Source organism: Phaseolus vulgaris, chromosome 7 (assembly GCF_051622355.1).
Source record: "Phaseolus vulgaris cultivar YP4 chromosome 7, ASM5162235v1, whole genome shotgun sequence".
Classification (NCBI taxonomy): Eukaryota; Viridiplantae; Streptophyta; class Magnoliopsida; order Fabales; family Fabaceae; genus Phaseolus; species Phaseolus vulgaris.
Genome location: NC_143504.1, coordinates 53,314,727 through 53,340,728, shown reverse-complemented (window position 1 = coordinate 53,340,728; position 26,002 = coordinate 53,314,727). Strand labels below are relative to the sequence as shown.

Genomic DNA, 26,002 nt, shown 5'->3' with positions numbered 1-26,002 from the left:
CTTTGAACTAATCACACGAACGTATTTCCAGAAGGTAAAAGTTAATTTAATTATATGAATAACAAGCTGATATACAAATTTTATTTAATTTAATACATAAAGATTTACTTAATACATATTTAAAAAAATTAAATCGTATTTAGAAGCCGAGTTACCCTGCGCATGAACATAATTTTACTTCACCTATTCTACTGTATTGAAGCTTAAACTCAGGTCAAAACATTCATATTATGAAGCCGAAGATGCTTCATAACGACCATTGGCATTAAAAAGGATGAGTTCGTATATATACACGTGATAGCTGATATTTACCCACCACCTATGGCCTTCACCATTTTATAAAACCAACTTAAATACCAACTAATTCTCCAAAATTGGATTAAAGAATGAAAAACAATGTTAGAAGAAACCTATAAAACCCAATTTGGGCCTTCTATATCCTTTCAAGTTTCTTTCTAAACCAATCTGACATTCTCTTGATCTTGCCCAACAGATGAGCATTTTTTGTAATTATAAAGAAATCTTCGGCATTTGATAACATTACCGTTATATCATGCTTGACACCTTCCACAGTACGATAGTAGTCATGCTCCAACCTTGACTGAATCAGTTCAGGATAGAGTGGGACGGGAAACCTACAATACAAATCCAAAGATGACAAATTATTAACTCACAAGTTTAACTTAATTGCTAGAACAAGATTGTATACAAACTGACAGGCACATCAATCCTCTCTGCATTACAAGACAGAAACTCTGGTACCTGTTTGCAAACTCTAATTTCTCAGCAACTTTGTTCAATGCTTGGATATCAAATTTCTCCTGAATTGAGAGGAAATACTAACAATGAGAAACGTTCCACCCACCAACCATTTAAATCAAAATTAGAAATTTGCATCTTGCTAGTATCAATAAGCCTAATTCAGTGAAAGAACATAGGCTAATAAAGTTTTATATTTACTTACCCTGCGGTCTAATTTAGTGAAATACGAAAGCAGCTTATCTCTGATTGCGTGATCAATGTGGGGATGCTTCCATTGAATCTCAGGATCGGGATCACGTAGTTCCCACGGACTATGCAGATGATTCTCGGTTGGATCATTCTTGTATTGAATCTGATACCTTTCCCAAGGACTATCAGGGAAGTCCTGAGATTTGGCCTGCACTGAAATAATTCTACCTTCCCACCAGTTCCCACCATCCCCGTCTCCATTTCTCCACCAAACCTTGCATTTATCTCTCGAAGACCAATTTCTCTTCATGGCAGTATCATACCATGTTTTCTCAACAACAAATTCAGAGAAGTCAATCAGTTCAGGCAGAGTTAATTTAAACAATTTTCCATGCACGAATGAAGAAGGATCCACAAATTTAAGTTTAAGTTTACAACAGCTATCCCCAGAGCCTGCGAGCTCCGCATACTCAAGCACTTCAACCTTGCAAATTTCGGAAAAGCCTAGTCCTGTAAATGATCTCCATGGACCTGCTTCAGCTGATGCACACGACTCTAAGTACTCTTGATGTCCCTGGCAATCAAATATCAAGAAGATGAATTGGGAAGCAGATTACAAAACCAACCAAAGGATAAAAGCATAAACTAGGAAACAGATTCAGGAATTCCTAAACAATCTAATAAGTATTACAAACCATAACGGGAAAAATTGTAAACTACCTGTCTAAAGTACACAACTTCATCACCAAGTTGAGGAATATATCGGTAACTGTCTTCATGCATTGACAGCATCAGCCATGATGAATTTTTGACATGATGATTTGACACCCTTCGAGTTACAGAACCACCAGGATTACTGGAAATATATCCATCACCCCTATGTCTTGAAGCCCTAGTTCTACGATGAAGTTGATCAGACACTTTGATAGAACAGCCTTCCCAATCAAATTTTCCCCTTGAACTTTGACCCCCATGAATATTACTCCTTCTGTTTGAAGTGCTTGGCTCCTCAGTAGTTGACTTCATCCTTACAGAACGTGATCGACGTGCATGATCACCTATAACATCAGACAAACCAACTCCTAAACCATGTTGATTGCTGAAAACAGAATTATGTTCTTCTGTATCACAATCAAAAGATTCAAAACCATCTTGATTGACTTTCCCTTTATGCGACTTATCCCTTTCATGGACGTGATCTCTTCTCCTGTCAGAGTATGAATGCAGTTTCTGTGGAGTACTAAATTTTCTGTCATCTTCACCTTCTGGTATAAGATTAGAATCCTTAATAGAGGAATTTCCAGAGATAACAATACCTCTAGCACCAGATGAATCTGCCTTCGAACTAACAAATTTCAGTTTGTAAGCACCTTCACTTTCAGATGAAATCTGTTTCTTTTTAATAACTAGCCTGGTTGATTTCACAGGTGCTTTCATTTTTAGGTCACCAGAGAGGCTTGAATGAACAACTTCATTGTTTTCTAGTGAGTCGTCTAGACATTTTCCAGATCCAGACTGGAATCTATTAACACCATTGAACTTACCATTATCAGATGTAAAGAAGGCATCGGCATTTGGCTGAGCATTTCCAGACAACAAAGGTTCAGGTGAGGAAATTTTAAGTGCATCTTCAAAACCAGTCAGGCCTTTATTAATCGAACTACCAGCTGTCTCTAACTTGCCAATCATATGTTCTGATATCCTGCAAAAATTGGTAGGGAAAAACATTGGATTCTGAAGAGATTACCAAATATAGAAAATGAAGCAGTATCATAAACATTTTTTTGACATGCATCTCAGGTTCCACTTACCCATTGGCATTGTGTTCAAGATGGTCATCATTTTCTACATCAGTCAGCAAAGCATCCCCTGATCTTGAAAGTTCATGCGTGTGTGTCTCCAACTTTCTGCACTGATCTGCATTTTCCTCAACGTATCTAGATGCATCCAGATTATTTGTAGCATTCTCCGTTTGTATTTTATCAGTCATAGAAGATGGTGCAGAGTCCAAAGATTTTGAGTCTCGAAAAGTTTTATGATGGCTTTCAGAGGGTTGAGGTCTAGAAGACTGACATACCATATTATCCTCAGTCTCACAAGTAGGTTTTGTGTCCTCTGTGGGCGCACTCTTCTTATCACGAAGTGAAAACTTAAGTACCAGTCTTGGTCTAGTTTCAACATTTGACAGGGACTCGGAGCACACTGGAGGCTTGGAAACATTTGCGAACTTTTTTATAAGAGACTTTTTAAATTCATCGCGTTTCACGTCCATTTCCCTCTCAGGCTCACTAAAATCATCTGGATCTTGGAAACTGTCTGATGATTCATCGTTGGAATCATTATCTTCCTCATCAGTAGATGTTTCATCAATTTGAGAGAACATATGGCGGGCATTATGTGCAGCAACTCTCTGGGGTCTCAATGTCTTACCTTTCGAAGATTTCCTTTTTGATGATTTTGAGTTGCCCTTGGATTTCTTACAGGGTCTGTTACTTCCAGAAGTATTACCGTTACAATCATCCAAATTCCTTTTCCTAACACGCCTTCCCGAGGAAGTCGTTACCTCAACCTGAGAAACACTATGATTAGATAACCATTTGTAATTAATTATTGATTGAACAAAAAAGAACACTTACCCCAGCATTATGTTTTTTCCTTCTTGATCTTCTAAGGCCGTCTCTATTACTAGAGTCGTCTTCGCTGCATTCTAGATCACTAGAAGAGATAACACTCCCTTGCGCAGCTGCGCTGGAAGTATCCTCATTCACATTGTATTCAGAATCAGTATCCTCACTTACAATAATGTCATATTCTGGTTCCCAGAACATGGCATCTAAGAAATCTGGTTGTGGCTCAACCATTCCTTCCAAATCCACCAAAGGTATTACTGGGTAGTCTTGACCTTGACCAACACTAAAATCTGGGCCAACAGCATATTTTATCAATGAAGGACGCCATTCAATGCCAAGAGCACCAAGTCGACGTTGCTGAAACTGACTCTGATAAGGTTCTGGATATGGCACCATGCCTGGTATAAAAGAAAAATTGTAAGAAATTACCATCCTATTAACATAAGAATTACAAAGTAAGTCATAACATACTAGAATCACACAGAGGTTCCTGAATGTTTCTTCTATGTGGTGGAAGTTGAGTCTCCTGCATCAGATGTGACATAGGTTAGCTGGGTATGCCATAGATAATTTCAACAATCTTATCAAGTCAAACATGCTGACAATCAACAAAGTACAGGAGCACAATGACTATCAACCTGATCAAGAACATTTCCCTGAGTATCTTGAATGAGGGGTCGATAATCACCAAGAAAAAACTGCCACAAAAATAAGAGATAGATATAAATTTACTTGCTATGAAGTTTATATTGAATCTAAAAAAAGGTAGGGGAATATTTTACCACCTGATCATATTTTGCATCTTTTTGGGACTCGCCTTGACCTGTGTTCAGAAAATATATTTGTCCAACATCATCTGAAATCACAATTGATGTTCCATCCCTAAAATGAACACAATATTTTAACAAATTACACTGTCAGGGATCGTGATTCATCTAAGATGGATACAAAATGACAATTCATGTATATGTGACATGAAACACTAATGATCAGCAAGGTAGACAAGTAGCCTGCAGAGTTTCCGCATTTGGACATAAAGCAGCTTAAGCTCATAGCTTGAAATGATCAATACACAAACATTATAATCGTATATTAGTGTTAGCATGGATCCAGACAATTACAATTGGTAACAACAAAGTTAAATATTAGTCAGTTCAAGTGAATATAGAAAAGATAACTATAGTCTATATGATATGACAATATAGTGGTCTAGTGTTCTTACCTATTGTCTTTCCCCTTAAAGGAGGGCATAGTGGTCAAGTGTTTAATGTTTACTCCCTTCTTTTTATTAAAAAAGAAATTTAAGCACAATGTAGAGGACACACTAGGTTTAAATTTTAGAAAAATTACTTTTAAAATAATTGATGCTAAAACAATTATTTTTTATAACTTAGTATTAAAAGAATTAGTTTGTGTTTGGGTTTTAGAATTTATAGTATACATAAAACACAAGAAAAACTGATGAGTACCTCAAAAAAATATCAAACATTTGAAGAGAAAGGATGGACGAGATGAAGGTTCCTCAAGAGAGAGAGACAAGAGCAAGATTAAAAAAATTCAACTCCTTAAAAGTGTAAAATGCCTTCTATTTCACCCCTAAATATGTCGAAATTCAAATAAGATTTGTTATTCAAGTTAGTCCTTCAAATGGATGAAGTTAACTAATACCGTTAGTTTTGCTGACATGGCACATTATGTGATGTGTCACCTCTCACCATGTCTTACACGTGGCCGTCAACCAAATTGAAATATAATTAATGTTGATATTTAATATTGAAATAAGTTTTTATTTCTTAAAAACAAGACCTTTTTCTTTTTCCTTTTTCTTCTAACCAATCATTTCCCCAACCCGTCACCACAACTCATCCAATTCAAAATTCTAATCCCCTCAAACTGGATGGTATTTCGATTCTGACATTGATGCCTAACCAAAGCTTCTTCAGACCTTAACCCCCATATTCAGAGATTCTAACATCGATTCTACAAAGCTATTGGTTTTGCATACTTCAGTCAATAGATTGTGATTTGCTCTGAGCGAATCTAAATCCAAAAGCTAGGATTAGTTCTAGTCTAGATTCCCTTGGGTAATTTAGATTCGCCTAGGAAATCGCAATCCCAGAACAATCAGGAAAATTTCCTAATTAAACTCTCAACGAATAAAATTGTTATCAGCGAATGGGCTTTATTTTATATAGCATGCTCTTTTGTTCAGAGTTGAAATGATTATAATTTTATATGTATGATTGGAACTTGAATTTTGAGATGTATATGTTAATACCGTTGAATTGAGAACATATGATGGAACTAGATTGACTAAGTCACATGTCTAGGGATGGTGCATTGACCTTAGTTGTAGTTTGAAAGTATAAGTACTAGAACCTATGATTAACAAATATACTCTTGCTTCATTAAGTGGAATTAAAACAACAAATGATGAGAAACTGAGGGAATGTTCATGCACATTGTTCATGCTTGGTTTGGAAAATTCAGTCACATTGTTCAAACAGAAGGAAACACAACGAGGCAGATCATTCACTCTTTTGTTGTCATACCCTTCTTGGAAAATGTGTTTACTTAATTGTGTATGTTGATGATGTAGTTATGACGAGAAATGATGCTACTAGAAACTCATAGCTAAAGGAACACATATGCAATCACTTTTAGACTAAAGACCAAGGAAGTCATTTAAGTGGTTCAATCAAAGGAAAGCATTGTAGTTTCTCAAAGGAAATATGCTTTAGATATTTTAGAAGAATCAGGCATGACTGGCAGTAGATCAGTAGATAACCCTATACATCTAAATAAAAAATGAATAGTAAATCAAGGTAAACCTTTCTCTTACCGAGAGAGATATAGAAGACTTGTTGAGAAACTTATCTAAAATACTAGACCTGATCTATTTGTTGCAATGGGTGTTAGTCATTTTGTGCAAAATCCTTGCACTGATCATATGACTGCTATCATTTGCATCTTAAAATACCTCAAAAAAGGCTTTAGGGCAAGGTTTGTTGTACAAAGATAAAGGGAAAACTCAAACTTCTGGGTATTGTGATGCTGATTTGGCAAGATCTCCTATAGACAGACGCTACATTACAAGGTATTGTGATCTCATTGGAGGAAACATTATTTCTTGGAAAAGCAAGAAACAAAATGTATTTGTCCGATTCAGTGCTGAAGCTGAATATAGGGCAAAGGCATCTTTTACCTATGAACTTGTATGGGTGAAACAATTTCCTCAAGAATTAAAATCTTGTGAGATCCAACAAATGAAGATGTATTGTCATAACCAAGATCTTGTCCACATTGCTTCCAATCTAGTATTCTATAAGAGGACTAAACACATAGAACTTGATTGTCATTTTATTTGGAAAAAGTTGTTATCAAAGGAATTTGTACATCAGATCCAATGATCAACTTGCAGATGTGTTAACAAAATCCTTTAAGAGACCTCACATTAAATTTATTTGTTCCAAGCTTGAGGGGAGTGTTAGAGTAGGTATTAAATATAGGTAGTAGGTAATTGTACTGGAAAACTGCTACATGAGTTGTTTACTTATTAGCATTAATTTTGTGTACCTTCTGGTGTTCCTAATGCAATTTTCTTCTATAAATAACATAGCTGAGAGATAATCAATCTCTTAGGCTCTTTTCATCATATTTTCATTCTTTAGTACTACAATGAAACCTTCTCCAATTGTCAAACTACTCACCATCATATTAATCCTCACTCTTGATCTCACTTGCCATTGGCACTAGAACAGCAAGATGTCAATATACATTCCTATATATTTAAGGCTAGCAATTGTCATTCTTCTTTGTTTGTCTTTTCACATAGTCCTGCAGTGGTGTCCATATCCTTGTCCATGGGAATGATATAATTGTCACTACAGCAATTATTTGCTGATTCAGTCCCTTATTTCCAGCTTCATTCTGTATTCTCTTACACTCTGTTTGGAAAGTCATTGAAATAGAAAATAAAATGGAAATGGTAGAAATTGGGATGAATTGAAGTGGAATTTTAAATTCGTTTCATTAGATGGAACTATGACGAATGAGAAGAATGATTTCTTTTTAGGTGTTTGGCTAGATTGAAAAATGAAAGGAAAAAATAGTTGTGCAGTATACTTAAGAGTGTAGTTCTACTTTCAGGTTCTTGGTCTGTACGGCTATAAATAGTTTATACCTTAACTCAGTTCATTTTTCAGCCTATATAACACTTTATAGATTGTCTCTCAGCTCTATTATCACTTGACACAGCTGTAAAGTTCGGAGCTCCTTAATGAGTTGCTGTACCAAACAGATTATAAAAAGTGAAAGACAGATGGGTGTGGAAGACATTCATTGCGTAACACCAAAGTGTGGAACACATCAAAATCTATTAAGAAATAGAGAAACTAGATACAAGTATTGAATTATTAAATGAAAAACAAAACAAATATAAAACCGTTCAAGGCAATTATTGTAGACACTTACGGAGAAAACTTCCCATCAACCAACTTAAACCGTCCAATTTCATACGTCCGAATAGGTATGCCCTCCCATATCTGGAGAAGTAATAAACCAGAAAGGCATAAATTAATCTGCATTGCAAAGAACATTCATACGTTAAGATTTAAGAACTCAACAAAAGAAGCTTACATCCCAAACAATGGTTCGTCCATCATAGCCAGCACTCATAGCTATTCGAGGGTTGAAAGGGTGAACATCCAAAACATAAGACTGCCAACCATTGAAAAATCACAATTTAGCCATGATAGAACTGTAAAAAATACAAGAAAGAAAAAAAAAAGGGGCTAGAACTTAACCCAATAAGAAAAGTATGACCAGATTTAAACTTTTTTGTCCAAAAAATACAAGTTGAACATGTTTACCAACAGAGCAAAATAGTCCCACATAAAATACAGAAAGGTGGGGGTTAGAGAAAGATAGATGACAGGTTTTGCAGATTCTTAACCCAAAACAAAAATTAGGTCTTACAGATTCAGTATGGCCAGTTAAAGAGTGCACTAAGCTTCCATCAACTGCATTCCAAACACATATTCTGCAATCTTCAAGAAGAAAAGACAAGTACTCAGTTAATGCAAGCAATTACCTGCTCTCCACATTAAAATAACATAAAATTGATCATCTATACTAGAGAAGGGACGGGATCACAAATTGTATGTTAAGTTAAATGAATAAAGATGTATTATCATGGCACTTATCCAAAAATTTGATGAGATAACGTTGTAATAGAAAAAGTCCTACATTGGTTAAAAATCCATTAAGGAGGGTATCATATAAGCAAAAGACGCACAAATTCAAATTGCCCGAGGCATTTCATACAATATTGCAACTGTCAACTGAGAACAAAAATCTAACAATCTTCGTACATTGAAAACATGGATTGGACTCGCTCATAATTTTCAAGACACCTACCATGTCTACTCCTGTGGGGATAATAAAATATCAATTGCATAGTAAACCAAGAAGCATATAGATAGTATATAATGCTTAGTGATATATGAAAGAATAGCAACCATATTCTCTACTCCACAATCCTCATGGGATAATAAAGAATCAATTGCGACACCAAACCAATATTCTCTACTCCATATGGGGATTAATAAAATATAAATTGCATACTAAATCAGGATACACTCTGAGGCAATATAATGCTTAGTGATATATGTAACAGCAGCAAGCAGTAGTACTACGAGCAAGTAGTAAATATGCCTGCTCCCTGACAGATTTGTTTATAGGAAAATCCATTTCCAAATCATGTATTAGACAAATTGAATCCTTTAAATATTTCAACTACTGTTCCGACCTCAAGTTTGTTGCACTGATAGGATCACTCACTGTATTTAAGATATTGTCCAATTTAATGCTTGTTTGGGCTGGGCCTCAATTACCATGAGACTTAAACTCGCAACCACAAAGGGTTTGAGCCCCACAGTGAGCACCAGAGTCACTTTTTAAGAACAAAATCATGAGGTCCATGTGAGCAAAAGCAACAACATCTATAATGTAGTGAGTCTAACAATATAGTGTAGTTGAAGCCAGCAAAACTATATATAATGTAATTTTAGTTAGTTATCGTATCAAAGAGTTAGTATAGAAAAAAAGTATAATTTGTTGGTTAAAATTTCTCAGCTCAATTATTTTGTTTAGCAAGTACATTACCCATAATAGCTGCAAGCACAAAGCGATTGTCCAGGCTCCATATAATCATATTGACACCACGAGGCGTGGGTAGCAATCTCTGCCTTGGACCACCTCGTGGAGGTTGGGGAGGCAGGGGTGGCGCTGGCACTTTTAGATGATATGCACGAGTCCAACGTCCTACTTTTCCCTGAAATAGAAGAGGAAAACATATTTCATATGGTAAGCAAGGGGGAAATAAACCTGCATATGCCACATAGATGCCTAGAACAATTCTGGAAAAGAAATTGCCTTCAAGAATAAAAGTAGACCAAAATTCAATGGCAATCATTTAAAGGAGCTCACATGAGATTTACGTGATCTGGGAACCCATATAATTGCACTTCCATCACGAGAGCAGGTAACTATGTTATCATGACAATACCTGAAATATTATGACATAGATTTAGTAATGAGAGCAGAGGTACAGTTGTTACATTAAATAAAACTAAACCAAGGTAGAAAAAATTACAAGAAGCACTAGGATATACCAGAAATTTCGAAACTTCAGTGTATTTTCTTCTTTCCAGGGGTCAGAAGTTAAAATTTTCGAAGCCACGGAGCAACCACTGCATGCAGAATAGCAAAGATAGTATAAGGATCCTTACCAAGTAAAACAAGCAAGTGTGGATCTAACCGGGATGGCTAACCTAAACTGTACATAATTAACATCATTCTCATGACCAGATAATAAATCCATTTCATGTATTGGTTGTTCTGAGTCATCAGTGCTGGGCTTCAACGCACTCCACACCTGCAAATAGCAGTAACTTTTAACACAGAATAGAAGCGATATTAAATAAGCAAATTGTATTCCTGGAAGAAAATAGGAAATTTGTGAAGAGTACATCAATAAACCTACCCTGGCAAAAGTATCAGAGCTACCAGTAACAAAAACAGTTCCATTTGCATTATATGCACAACAAAGTACTTGATAGTTTTGTTGACCATTGCTTGAGGACGGCAAACTAGCTGGTGGAGCATTGCTCTTCCCTGCAAAAGTTTATAATTCCTCAATCAATAATAACCTAATAACAAAAATGTAATTATTTCAGTCAACAGTCAGACTACTGATCTGGAAGGTTTAAGTAACAAGTCATCCATTTGTATGTCCAAACTCGCATAGTTTGATTTTGAACAAGATTTGATAACCCCATCCACTGTTCCAAGTGTAATATTCATTTAAAAAACATGTTGAAATGTAAAAAGGCCTTTTTACTTTTTATATTGGACATAGATTTTAATAGAATCTAATTGATCCAACTTAACCAAATAGATTGTACCACCATATCAAATTTAGTAAGGTAAAAAATGCCAAACTCAACCACTTCCAATTCCAGGACTGATTTGTTAACAGAAATAGAAGCAATTAACTGACCATTTATAGCATCTTGAGGTCGAGGCACATATATTCGGGGATTGTGTGAATTCCTCGCGTCCCATATTCTACAAGTTCCATCATCAGATGATCTACAAAAGTCATAAAAGTTAGATTATTCACTCTAGAATGATGTAAATGTGTGTAAAATAATGAAGAAATTAATATTCTTCTGATCTAGGGCATAGATTACGCTCACTACTCTTAGGATCTTATATTTATAATGACTTTGGAGACATTAGATACAATGTATGAGAGGAAAGAGAAGAGAATATGAAAAGATATATCTAGGAACTAGGTACAACACAAACCACACAGTAACTTTACAATAAATTCTATTTAAGACAACTTACTTTAAGACTCTCCCTTAAGCTGGAGCATACATATTGTATGTGTCCAGCTTGGAACAAATAAACTCAATCCGAGAACCTCTCAAGGATTTTATTAATACATCTGCAAGTTGATCATTTGATCCGAAAAACCCGGTACAGATTTCCTTGGACAACAACTTTTCTCGAATAAAATGACAATCAATTTTCATGTATTTAGTCTTCCCGTAGAACACTAGATTGGAAGCAATGTAGAGAGCAGCTTGGTTATCACAATACATCTTCATTGGTAGAATCTCAAAAATCTATTTCTTTGAAGAACTGTTTTACCCATATAAGCTCACAAGTGAGGGATGTCGTTGCTCTATTGCAGATGATTGGGCAACAACCTTTTCTTTCTTGCTTTTCCAAGAGATAATATTTCCTCCACAAAAAACACAATATACTGTAGTAGAGTCTTTGTCTATAGGAGAATCAACCCAACCAGCATCACAATATGTTACGTACCAAGATCCTGACACAATATCAAGAGACTTGGGTATTCCCTTTATCTTCATAAAAAGTAGTTCTTGTCTTGGAGTATTTTTGAGATATCTTAGAATATGGATGACAGCATTCTAATAATCAATACAAGGATTATGCATGAATTGACTGACAACTCAAACTACAAAAGACAAATCTAGTCTAGTAATGGTAAGATAGATAAGTTTTCCAACCAGTCTTCTATATCTTTCTGGATCAGAGAAAGCTTCTTCATGTTCTGCCATTAATTTCTAATTTGGATCCATAGCACAATCCACTGGTTTACAATCAATCATGCCTATCTCTTTTAAGATGTCAAGAGCATATTTCCTTTGAGAAACTACAACTCCTTCCTTTGATGGGGGCTACTTTTATGCCCAAAAAAATATTTGAGACTTCCAAGATCCTTGGTCTAGAAATGATTACATGGGTGTTCCTTTAACTGAAATATTCTAGTATCATCATTCCCCGTAATGACTATATTGCCGACATACACTATTAAGCACACACATTTTTTCCAGAAGAGGTGTGACAATAGAAAACAGAATGATCTGGCTCACTATGTTTCAACCCGAATGTTTGAACAATGTGGCTGACCTTTCCAAACCAAGCACGTGGAGAATGCTTGAGACCATAGAACATAGTTTACAAGCCAGACTAAACTCCCTTTAAGCAACAAACCCACGAGATTGTTCCATTTAGACTTCTTCCTCAAGATCGACATGTAGAAAAACATTTTTAATATTTAATTGATGAAGAGGCCAATGACAAATGACTGCCATGGCAAGGAAAATTCTGACAGTAGTCATTTTGGCGACTGGAGAGAAAGTATCATTGTAGGTGAGCCCATAGATCTAAGTATATCATTTTGCTACCAATCAAATGTTGAGACAATCCACTTCACTATTAGATCCAACTTATATGAAATAGACCCAATGACAATCAATTGTCTTCTTTTTAGATGGAAAAGGAACTAACTCTCATGTACCAATTTGTTCAAGGGTATGCATTTCAACAATCATGGCTTGTCACCTTCCAGGAAGATCAAGCGCCTTTTTCACATATTTTGGAATGGTAATAGAAGATACAGAGAAGATAAAAGAACAATAGGAAGGAAACAAACAATGATAGTTTAACAAATTTGTAAATAAGATGAGGATTGCGTGTAGAACGCGAAAGGCAATAAGACAACTAGAATCCTCATTATCAAGAGTCATAGTACGGAACAATAATGCTGAAGGACTTGATAAAGAGGACTCATCATGTGATATTGGACTAGTCTTTTGAGTCTGGGGTGATCGCCTAGGTGAATTGAGATAACGAGAGGAATTTGGATTATTGGGAGAAGTTGGAATAGTGTTTGGAATTGGATACACAAAGGGATCAACTAAAAACATAGGCAAAACCTGTTGGACAAAGTTAACATCTTGTGTAGAGGAAGAGAAGAAAGAATTTCCTTCAAAAAATGTGACACTTGCAGATATGTAATATTTTTTAATGTTAGGAGAATAAAATTGATACCCTTTTTTGAAGACGAGAACATCCCAGGAAGACACATTTGATAGCTTGGGTTGAAAGTTTGTCCAAACCTAGAGACACATCATGTACAAAACACACAACCAAATACTTGAGAAATGGAAAGAAGAGGTTCACTTGGAACCACGATAGAGTATGGGACTTTATTGGCCAAAGAAGAAGAGGGCATTCAATTAAAAAGATAACAAATAGTAAAAATTGCATCACCCCAATGATGGACATGTAGATTGGCACCAATCAATAAGGTACAAGCAATTTCAACTAAGTGTGTACGAAGATAGGTGGACTGATATAAAATACCATGTGAATTTAAAAGAGTAGAAATCCTAAACGAAAAGTATTCTTTGGCATTATCACTCCTTAAGATCTTGATCATTTGGCCAAATTTGTTTTTAATTTCATTAAAGAAAGACTCAAAGATATTCAAAAGTTCAGACAAGTAAACCCAAGTACAACGAGAATACTCATCAATAAAAGTGACCAGATAACGAAACCTAAAGGATGTGACTTGACTTGGACCTCAAATGTCATAATGTATTAGGTATAACAGTAGTAACTGTTATTAGGTATAACAGTATCAACTGTATATAACAGTCTTAACTGTTTACATTTACTTTGTATTACTACTGCACTGGGTACTATTAATACCCAGCCTTCCCTGTACATCATGCACTGAATCATATAATAAAGATTACTCATTCTCTATCTTTCTTCTCTCAATCTCTCCTTCTCTCTATACTCTTATATGGTATCCAGAGCCAAAAATGGCCTCATCATCTACCACTGAACCCAATTCTGAAAATTTTTCCTCCAAGCCCGAGGTTCTTCTCCCTCATATCTTTCATACCCCAATCCCTCTGAAACTGGATCCAGACAATTTCCTTGTCTGGCGGCAGCAGGTTAATGCTACCCTTCGCAGCCTTGACCTTCTTTATTTTCTGGATGGTTCTTGCACTCCTCCGCGCTTCATCTCTGCCAAAGAAGACTCTTCCCCAATTGTTAATACAAAATACATCCAGTATGATCGTCAAGATCAGGCAATCTTGGCCTGGTTATTGGCATCCATGACTGCAGGTATCCTAACTCAGATGGTTGGACTGGAAACTTCAAACCAAGTCTGGGAAAAACTCCAGACCCATTATGCATCTCAAACTCGTGCTCAAATAAAGAAGCACAAACAGCAACTGCGTACACCCAAGAAGGATCGCTCCATCTCTGCCTACCTTCTTGATATCAAGAAAACCATGGACCAATTGGCTGCTGTGGGTTGTCCAATTTCTCCAGAAGATCACATTGAAGCTGTTCTTGATGGGCTATCTGACAAATACGACCCTTTTATCACCTCTGTCACATCTCGCCTTGACCCATACACAGTAGCAGACATTGAAGCGCTGCTTCTTGCCCAAGAAAATCGTATTAAAAGGAATAAACAATCGGTTGATCACATTTTGCAGGCCAATATTGCTTCTGTCCCACATTCTTTCTCTCATTACAACTCCAGTTCTACAAATTATCCCTCCTCCTTCCGCCCCGCTGCTCCTGCTAAACAACGGTTTTATTCAAAACCTCGTTTTACACCATCCAAGAACTTCCCCAAAACACCATCTAATTCTTCTTCAACCCGGGTGCAATGCCAAATTTGTGGAAAATATGGCCACACTGCTCTTCACTGCTGGCATAGATTTGATTCTTCTACCCAATCTCAAGTTACTGCTAATACTGCCCATTTTTCTAGATCTCTTGGTGATGATGAACCTTCGATCCTCGGAACTCCCAATACTCTCCATGACCCGCTTTGGTATCCTGATAGTGGTGCCTCCCACCATCTCACTGCCAACAGCAACAATCTCTCCACAACCACTCCTTACACAGGTTCAGAAAAGGTGGCTGTAGGTAATGGTTTCCAGCTTCCTATTACTTCTATTGGATCTGCCAGTTTTACAGATCTTAATACCCATAATACCTTCTCCTTACAACATCTTCTGCATGTGCCTACTATTTCTAAAAATTTGTTAAGTGTTTCTAGGTTTGCAAGTGATAATCACGTTTACTTTGAGTTTCATGCTGATGTTTGCCTTGTTAAACGTCAGGGAACCAACGAAATCCTGCTCCAAGGCAAGCTTAAAGATGGTCTTTATATGTTTCCAAATCTTGTTCAAACTGCACTCTATTTTGCTCACAATACTGCTATTACTACTGGCTCTTCTGCTTATCATTTGTGGCACTCCCGGTTTGGTCATGCCCAACCAAGAGTGATTCACCAAATTATGAAGATTTGTAATATACCTTTTACTGCTAAACGTGCATTCTGTAAGTCCTGTGTTGTTGGCAAGTCCCATCAGCTTCCTTTTAATGCTTCTCAAACTATATACTCTAAACCTTTACAGCTTGTTTTCATTGACATTTGGGGGCCGTCTGCTACCCCTGCAACTAATGGTGCTACTTACTACATCTCTTTTGTGGATGCCTATACTAGATATGTTTGGTTCTACTTAATTCATGCTAAATCTCAAGCCCTTACTGTTTTCAAATCTTTCAAATTATATGTTGAAAAACAAACTGGTTTTCCTCTATTAAGCATTCAAACTGACAATGCAAAAGAATTTCTCTGTTTTAAATCTTTCTTGTTATCGAATGGCATATCTCATCGTCTAACCTGCCCTCACACTCATGAACAAAATGGTTCTGTTGAACGTAAGCATAGGCATATTGTTGATATAGGATTGACTTTACTTGCTTGTTCAAAGTTACCCATGCATTTTTGGGGCTATGCTTTCACTACTGCTGTTTCCATTATTAATGTTTTACCCACATCTGTTTTAAACAATCAAAGTCCATATTATCTGTTGTTTAACTCACACCCTGATTATTCTTTTTACAAAACCTTTGGATGTGCGTGTTATCCTCTTCTTCGCCCATATAATAAACATAAAATGAGTTTTCGTTCATCTTTGTGTGTGTTTCTTGGCTATGCCTCCAATCACAAAGGTTACATGTGCCTCTCTCCAACTGGGCGTATGTATATTACTCGTCATGTTACTTTTAATGAATCTGTTTTTCCCTATGCTGTTTCATCTAACCCTTTCTCTTCTGTTTCTTCACCCACTAATAGCCCCCACTCCGATTCTTCCCCCTCTTTAACTGTTTTTCAGCAACCGCCTGTTTCTGTATCTCAACCAGCACCTCCTGACTCACAACCAACCACCTCAGATTCTTCCCATGAACATCCTGATTCCACTGCTTCTATGTCATCTCACTCTGACTTGTCTTCCACTACTTTCACTCCCCTCAATCCTGCTCCTCAAAACACTCACCCCATGCTTACACGCGCGAAAACTGCTCTACTTGGTCCAAGTGCTTTTACTGTTGCACCTGTTTTGCCTCTTCCCAAATCCACCAAAGAAGCCTTACATCTTCCCCAATGGCTTTCTGCCATGCAGAAAGAGCTTGCTGCTCTAACCACGAACAACACATGGATTCTCACCACTCTTCCTCCTGGGGTTCAACCCATTGGTTGCAAATGGATTTTCAAAATAAAATACAATGTTGATGGCTCTTTTCAGCGAAATAAAGCTCGCCTCGTCGCCAAAGGTTTTCATCAGCAACAAGGTTTTGACTATTTTGAAACATTCAGTCCTGTGATAAAACCTGTCACCATACGTATTATCCTTACTCTAGCTCTTCAATTAAACTGGTCTGTCAATCAAATTGATATTAATAACGCCTTTTTGTATGGTGATCTTGAGGAATCTGTATACATGGTTCAACCTCCTGGCTTTGAAACTGGTGACTCCAACACTGTTTGCAAACTTAACAAAGCTCTCTATGGGTTGAAACAAGCACCTAGATCCTGGTTTCACAAGCTAAGTACCACTTTAATCTCTCTTGGTTTTCATCCCACTAAAAGTGACACCTCCCTCTTTCTTCACTTCCACAATAACGTTACTCTTTTTGTCCTAATTTATGTTGATGATATTCTAATTACAGGGAATTCTAACACTGCCATTCAGCGTCTGATTTACTCCCTCAGTCGACATTTTGCTCTAAAAGATCTTGGCACTCTCCACTATTTTCTCGGTGTTGAAGCCACTTGGACATTGGATGGAGGCTTACATCTCTCTCAAACCAAATATATTCAAGATCTCCTCCATAAAACCAACATGCTCTCCTCCAAGCCTCAACCAACACCCATGCTCTCCACAACTCGTCTCACAAAAGACGCTACCACTGCTGTAGACGATCCTTCCCTCTATCGCTCAGTGGTAGGCTCGCTTCAATATATACTCATCACTCGTCCAGAACTCGCCTATAGCGTCAACAGAGCGTGCCAGTTCATGAACAACCCTCAACATCACCACTGGAATGTTGTTAAACGTATTCTCCGCTACCTTGCTGGCAGTACCACTCATGGGCTTCATCTTCGGCGCCCATCCCAACTCACACTAAATGCCTTTGCTGATGCTGATTGGGGTTCTGACCCTGATGACAGGAAATCCACCTCAGGCCTTGTTGTTTATCTTGGATGGAATCCTGTTGCTTGGCTTTCAAAGAAACAAAAGGTTGTTTCTCGCAGCTCCACTGAAGCTGAATATCGCAGCATTGCTGCCACGCTTGCTAAACTCAAGTGGATACAAAATCTGCTCACTGAACTTCGTCTTCCTCCTACTCTTCCCACCATTCGATCTGATAATCTGGGCGCTGTTCTCCTTGCATCCAATCCCATTATGCACTCCAAGACCAAGCACTTTGAACTTGACCTTCATTTTGTTCGTGATGCTATCCAACAAAAGCAGTTACAACTTCTACATGTCCCTGCTACACTACAGATCGCTGATGTCTTTACGAAACCTTTAAGTGTTGGCCCGTTTTCAGCCTTCTCGCATAAATTAATGGTGTATCCTAAACCATCAATTTAAGGGGGGGATATTAGGTATAACAGTAGTAACTGTTATTAGGTATAACAGTATCAACTGTATATAACAGTCTTAACTGTTTACATTTACTTTGTATTACTACTGCACTGGGTACTATTAATACCCAGCCTTCCCTGTACATCATGCACTGAATCATATAATAAAGATTACTCATTCTCTATCTTTCTTCTCTCAATCTCTCCTTCTCTCTATACTCTTATATAATGAATTATAGAAAAGACAGGGTTGCATCTTGGTTCAATTCTTTTCAAAAAAGGAGAGAACATGTTTTTCTAATTGACACGACTCACATTCTAATACTTGGAAGTTTGCAAAGTTCAGAAATCATCCTTTTTAAATTTGATAAATGTAGATGACCTAAGTGATTAGGCAAAAGCTTAGGAGATGAGGATCTTAAAAACAAAACATTGACGGTCTAGTACCAAGATAGTAGAGTCTTCTAGACTCATGTCCTTCACCAATCAATTGACTTGTACCATGCTCTTGTATAACAAAAGAATTTGCATCAAGAGTTATGGGACAATTTAAATATTTGGTTAATTGGCTTAAGGAAATTAGGTTGAAAGAACAATTAGGAACAAGAAGAACATGTTTTAGGTTTAAGGAGGGAGAAAGGGAGATTTGACCAACTCCCTTTGGATCCATTGGCAAAAGTAATAACAAGAGGAATTTTAGAGTGAGAAATAGAAGAAAATAAGGAAGCATTACTAGAAATGTGATCAGGAGCACCTGAATCAATTACCAATGAACTTGACACTCCAAGGCCTGAGAAATGCAAGCTTTGAAAAAATAGAATGGGTGAAAGATTGTGATTGGTTGTCAAACTTTAACCCGTTCCGTCATAGGGTGGGTTGGCGGGCCGTCGCTTTTAAAAAAAAATCATTATTTTTTGTAATTTTTTTGTTTTAGATCTATTTATTTGGTTGTAGTCATTGATATCACTTTTTGGACAATAAAAATGTAAGGAAGACCAATAAAATTGAATCAAACTATAATATTCTAATCAAATAAGATTTAATGCCTAACAAAATAAAGTAAATATCAACAATACTTCAATGAATCAAATGACATATAAAGAAATTAATGTAAATAAAATTTTATATAAAACATTGATCACCACCAATTTTAATTCCAAAACATGAGATTTTCTTTAAAAGTGCCAAAAGTAAAGAAGAACGAGCTATCCCGCCCCACCTAAATGATGGCGGGTTGGCGGGCAGGCCCGTCGGGCCCAACCCACTTTGTCATCCCTACTTCTATGTGAGATTTGCACTTACCTATATACTATAGTTGGGTTATATCTCTAATTGATGTGGAATCTATAATCATTAGTATTCAAGACACTAACAAATACCCAAACAAAAGACTTGGTTTAACAAATAAAAAATAGTAACAATTTTTGTATGACACAATACATGAGCCTAGCAACTTTTTATAATTCAATTATTTATGAATATAATAAATAGATTAACATCAAGACTTATTTATTATGACTCATAAGAATCACTAGGACAATGTATAGAAAGGCAAAAATAGGCCATAATAACTCTTAAACTTACGATAGCAGCTGGTATATGACACTGGGACTAAAAGTAATGGTATTAACAGCTCCTGTATGTCCACGCAAAACTGAAATCGACATCCCATCTGGTAAGCGCCACTGTTGTAAGAAAATGTCAACTTAGAGATGCCTGAGGTTTGCATGACAACAAAAAATTAAGCTATACTACTTACAACTCTAATGACAAAATCATTTGAAGCAGATGCCACCAAAGCATTGTTAGAGCTTACAGCCAAGTCAGTAATATCACCCTTCAGTTTAATAACAACAACATAAGATTAAATGATAATATAAGGAAAATAAACTTGTCAAAATTACTTCCATAAACCATATTTTTCACTCACTTCATGTCCACGGCAACTAGCTAAGCAAAATGCAGTTTCCATAGACCAAATCTTGACAAGACGATCATCAGAACCACTAATAACAAATCTCCCTGATCCGTCAAATATGGCTGCAAGATAAAATCATTTTTTTAGAAATTATTAACCATAAGTCCAGCTACAAAAGTAATTATTTATATGCATCTCAGTTCAAGTTGTTAACAAATCAACATTTAACTTCATAAGGAAACTCTAAGAAGAGAAAGCAACAATTATACTATTAAAACATTGGATTCAAGATTTATTGTGTCATGTGATGCACATCTAAGTAGTGACTTTCATGAGAATAAGAACTCTGAGAATGCATCAGCATAAAGCCACCATATTAATAGCAAGTTTGGAAGAGCAATACATACCACAATAAACAGCCACACGGTGCCCCCTTAGCTTTTTAATATTTTGCATTTTTTGCACCATAGTAGATGGTTTGGCAATAGCATAACAAGCACTGCGAGTGGATGGGGCACGATGATGCTTTGTAAAACCACCTCCAATCTCCCTTAAACTTAGCCCCTGAACCTGATTAGCCTTCATGTGTGGCCAGCGCATGTAAAGTGGAGGGGGCTTCACCAGCTTGTCAGCTGCTTTTCTATCGCCTGTACATACACAGGAATAAAAATAGAGTAAATATCCCATTCTTCCACATATCTATTTTGTGATTAATGTTGGGGGCATGGCCAACTACAGCAACTTCCAGACATATTTAAATCCAACTTTGTCAATAGAAGCTTCAGATCAGTACAACATTTGTAAAAAGGGAACACCAGGAAGAAATTTTAAACCATAGACAAACTACCTAATCAAGTGCTTAAAAGTTTGGGATCTTGGACCTTCCCATTTTACACAAGCTCATTACTACTTGCTACAAAATGATGACATTGTATAAGCAAGTACCAATCTTGGTGGAAAAGATCAAGGATGGCAACTGTAAACTGTGTACTTGTAGAAGCAAATATAATTGTGGGAGGTTCATGTCCTCAATCAATTATCAATTTTATAAATCATATAAACCAAAACAAGGTTTGATATATACTCACTCCTAACCTTTAAAACAAGCCCTAACATATAATCATCCCATTGAGAATATTTCAAAGAAGTAACAGAAACTCATTAATAAATATGTATAAAATGCAAATTCATTAAATTCATATAATAGCCTAAGTCTGCAGACATCTTTTTCGGTTTATGAGTTAATGACTTGCGATCTTAGCTTGAATGATCAAGAAAAGGATTTCTGTTGCTTATAACGTACTATCAAGAAGCGAAAATGAACCATATCCAAGTAAAGTAGGAACATCAGCTGCATTAGGACTACTTCCTCCAAGTTTTCCATGCGAAGGATGGACTGTACTCAGCATCAATTGCTTCAGAAGCTTTACCAAGTGATCCTTAGTTATGTGAGGATACCTAGTAATTACAAAAAAAAAAAAGAGCAATAGTTAAGACTTTGATGATATCAAACAGGAGCTATAGCTCACTTAAGAGAGAAGATTTCGAAACCAAATAACAAAATATATTTGGATTAAAATATGAAGCATCCTCTATTTGAAAGTAATCTCTAAATGGAGATGCCTAAGAGTATTAATCACACAGTTCCAACGTGAGTTTATTTTCCTTTTTTATTTTTAAAACAAACATTTCAAATATTAAACTTCAAATAAAGAAATAAAAAATCCTCACTAAATGCTTAATAGCAATAAACATTGTAACTTTTAAGTATACTGACATTGACCATAAAGTATTGCAGCCTTTTTTTAATGATAATCATTCATATGCACTTAAAGTTCAAGTGATAAACCATCTAATTGAGAGTAGCAGTCAACTGTCACAATTCAGAGAGTATAGTACAGAATATAGTATGACTAAATGTTGAAGTTTAACACTTTGACTAACGAAATACAGGCTTATTTAGTTTATATGTATACTTATTATATCTCTATTTATTCTCCATGGAGATCTTGATGAGGAAGTATACATGGAACAAAACAACCTCTTGGATTTATTATTCAAGGGGAGTCGTCTGATAAGGTGTGTCATCTTTGCAGGTCTCTTTATGGCTTTAATCAATCACCTCATGCACGGTTTGAATGCTTTTGTGCTGTCATCCAGCAATTTGGAATGATACAAAGTAAATTTGATCATTCATTATTTTAACATCCTTTTTTTCTCATGGATGCATCTACCTTATTGTATATGTGCATGACATTATCATCACAGGTAGTGATAAGGAGGATATAATATATCCAAAACAACATCTTGTTCAGCAATTCCAGAAAAAGACCTTGGCAAATTGTGATACTTCCTTGGTATTGAAGTTATGTAAAGACCATTGGGATGCAGTTGTGTGAGTCCTAAGTTATATCAAAAATACCCCTAGCAAAAGCCTTATTTATGAAGATAAGGGGAGTTCTCAAATTGTTGGATATTCTAATGTTGACTGGATAGGTTCACCTAGTGATGGATGCTCTACTTTTGGGTATTGTGTTCTTGTTGGGGGAGATTTAATATCATGGAAAAACAAGAAACAAAATGTTGTGCAAACATCTAGTGCAGAAGCAAAATACAAGGTAATGGTTATAGTCACCTTTGAGCTCGTATGGCTAAAGCAACTTCTTAACGGGCTTAAATTTGAATAAAATTCCCAGACGCACCTTATACTTGACAACCATATACCATTACACATTGTATCTAATCCTGACTTTTATGAATATACTAAGGTAGATTTTCATTTCATAAGAGAAAAGGTGGAGTCTAAGAATATCATCACTAGATTTGTCAATGCTAGTGAATAGTTGGCAGACAAATTACAGAAGGATCAAGAACCAATAATATTTGCAGCAAGCTAACCACATATGACTTATGCTATGCTCCAGCTTGTGAGGAAGTGTTCTAATTATGGATCTTTATAAAATAAGGAGCAAATATTCATAATCAAGAATATCAAGATTTTATTTGTATTATTGGGAACACAATTATTACTTCTAGCATCATACCTTTATTATTAGAGGATATCAAATCTCCTCAATTTATTGTATATATTCCATTTTCTCAATATAAATAAGGCACTCGTACTGTCACAGAAACATACAATTTCAGCTTGATGTCTCTCTATTTCTTATGGTTTAACATATATCAATTGCTTAAAGCTAATACTAAGAAAATATGCATGAAGCAAGTTCACATGGATATAGCATATAAAATTTTAAAAGTCTTTTCAATGTAAAAAAGTATGTGCACCAAACTGTGATCACCTTATCACAGCATCTGCCACTTTAGAAAACTTGTTTTGTTACAATTTTCAATCACTTGAAAAAATGAAGAAAATATTAATGGTTTTCTAACTTTATCCTTTGGTATCTCCACTAAATAGAATGAGAGATTCCATTAATGAAGTGATCATATTTTGAGAGTTTTGGGCCTTTTGGGGTGGTTGCTAATTTCAGGATTTTGGTTTTCAAAACAAAACATGTTTGACAAAAAAATGAAGTTGAAATTGCTTTTAACTCTATTTCAAAACACTTTTCCATTCATTTTCAAAACTAAGAAAAAAATATTTGTAAATTTGGTATATTGTTTAAAAAAATACATCATTGCTATCTATGACCCTTCTCATCATCATCACCAGCACTGCAACCACCATATAAAAACACCTTTAAACTAATTAAACAAGATATGAAAAATTTAAACTAATTCAACAAGATATGGAAATTTTAAACTAATTTATTTTGAAACTTAAACTTAAAAACTAAAATCTATTTATTTAAAAAAAAAAAAAAAAAACTAAAAACTGGTTGTAGTTTTTTAAATTTAAAAAGTTACAGCTAAAAACCATCCCAAAAGGACCCTTAACTTAGAAATAGCTTGGTCAAATAAAACTACATTTTCTTTGTGTAAGTAACCATTTATAATAACCTTCTTAATCCCAGTGTATAATCTTAAACAACGTATAATTTGAAACATAGGGAATAAGTATTGCTCTCATTTACTGATATAATGGAAGAAAAAACGAGCTCAGACTGATATGATACATGTTTCTGGTAGCAGTTAACAAAACATACTAAAAGTGGATCATCTTTCAACATGAATTAAAATTAATTTTAACTTCACATTCTAACAACATCATGCCTTCATAAAAAATATCTATATTGAAAAGCTACATAAAATGTACAATCTTACATGTGGTAATAAAATGGAAATAAAACCATCAAATATAAAGCAAAAAAATACCTGCCCACTAAATTGCTGTAATCTAAAGGTAAAGAGAAACCGTCATCATCCTCTTCAGCATCATCCCCTCCAAGGTCACCACTTCTTGAAAACCAAGCATGATATCTTCTAGGTAGAAGTTGATGCTCTAAAAGTTCTTCCTTGAAATGTAGAAAAGTCCTCCGACATGGTCCAGCAGACAAAAAGTGCATGATTAAAAAGTAAACCTCTCTAAGGTCTATATCCACATCAGTCTGGACAGCTCCCACATCCCCAGGGGGCGCCACCATCTGATCCACCTTATTTGAAACACTCAAATGTGCAACATTAAGCGAAGATGCACGACAAGAAGATTTTCCCTTCCGCGAATCCATGATTCTAAAACACCCTACACATAACAAACTACAGTGCATAAAATGTCCTGAACAAGCTACAAACTCCAAAATCAATCCCTGAAAATCACCAGCATACATACATTGCACACTATTGCATCGGCGCATCATACAACACAAACTTTGGATTAACAATATGACATCACCACGTCATTCCATACAAACTATAGATTAGTAAATAAACCTGTCCGTTATCAATCTAAATTATAAATTCAAAACAAGCGTCACTCTTCTAGTTCTTCCGCGTGTGTGGCAACGGAGAGAGTAATTGATTAAAGAAAACCTAATCGACGTCTGATCAGTCTCAAATTTAACATTTAGTAAAAGCAAGATTTAAAGGGAACTGGCAAGTCGCAAGTCGACGACGCTTTGGAGCTCGCGCAGAGTGAATATAAAAGAAAGCGAAACAGTGAAGTGAGTAAAACAAAAGCAACAGAAAACACGAAATAGGAATATTGACCTCGAAAACGGTTGAAGTTGCAGTTGCGAAGAGGGGATGCACTTCAAAGCCGCATGAAAATGGAAGAATGAGGGCAGAATCTGAAACCGAAAGGTGTTATTTATTTACTAGGTGGAACGGGCACTGTTCTCAAAAAAGGGTTCAGGAGTGCAATTCGATTGAAGATACAATTCCAAAAATGCAAATCCAGAAACTGCAATAAATTTAATCAGGCTTCCATCACCACTGACCTTTTCTGTTACGATGGATTTGGTGCAAGTGATTAACTAGGTCTTGCACTTGTAAGAGGATGGAAAAAGAAGAGAGGAAAATATAAATCCCTTTCGAATTGGGGTTTTTTCTGAAGCAATTTTGCGGTGTTTCTTGGGTGTCCGCGACGGAGCCGGGAAGGGAGGTGAATGAATTTCAGGGGATTTTATTTACGTCAAATTTGGAAGGATTTTATAAAAATAATAATTTCAAGAAAATAGGTTCAAATATGGTAGAAAAATAAAACTCACTCACTGTATCTTGCAACAGACCAAATAGGTCAAAGAC

General features: G+C 36.0%; 1 protein-coding gene across 2 annotated transcripts; it reads right to left on the bottom strand.

Moving 5' to 3' along the window:
• Nucleotides 1–209: 209 nt before the first annotated feature.
• Nucleotides 210–26,002, bottom strand: LOC137830207 (WD40 domain-containing protein). 2 transcript variants are annotated; one of them, XM_068637399.2, is made up of 26 exons: nt 25,696–26,002; nt 25,466–25,545; nt 24,635–25,001; nt 21,660–21,814; nt 20,764–21,003; nt 20,369–20,478; nt 20,198–20,275; nt 20,023–20,123; nt 11,143–11,234; nt 10,627–10,757; nt 10,415–10,518; nt 10,256–10,333; nt 10,071–10,149; nt 9,747–9,915; nt 8,559–8,629; nt 8,220–8,300; nt 8,055–8,125; nt 4,367–4,463; nt 4,220–4,279; nt 4,053–4,107; nt 3,588–3,979; nt 2,763–3,520; nt 1,672–2,653; nt 965–1,525; nt 763–821; nt 210–635 (listed from the first exon to the last, which is right to left on the bottom strand). In XM_068637399.2, exons 3-26 carry the CDS (start codon nt 24,985–24,987, stop codon nt 434–436), a joined length of 5,079 nt encoding a protein of 1,692 aa, XP_068493500.2. In that variant the 5' UTR covers nt 24,988–25,001; nt 25,466–25,545; nt 25,696–26,002; the 3' UTR covers nt 210–433. The 2 variants fall into 2 exon arrangements, with proteins under 2 accessions (XP_068493500.2, XP_090161359.1); XM_090305233.1 differs by having other exon boundaries at nt 8,559–8,622; nt 25,696–25,960.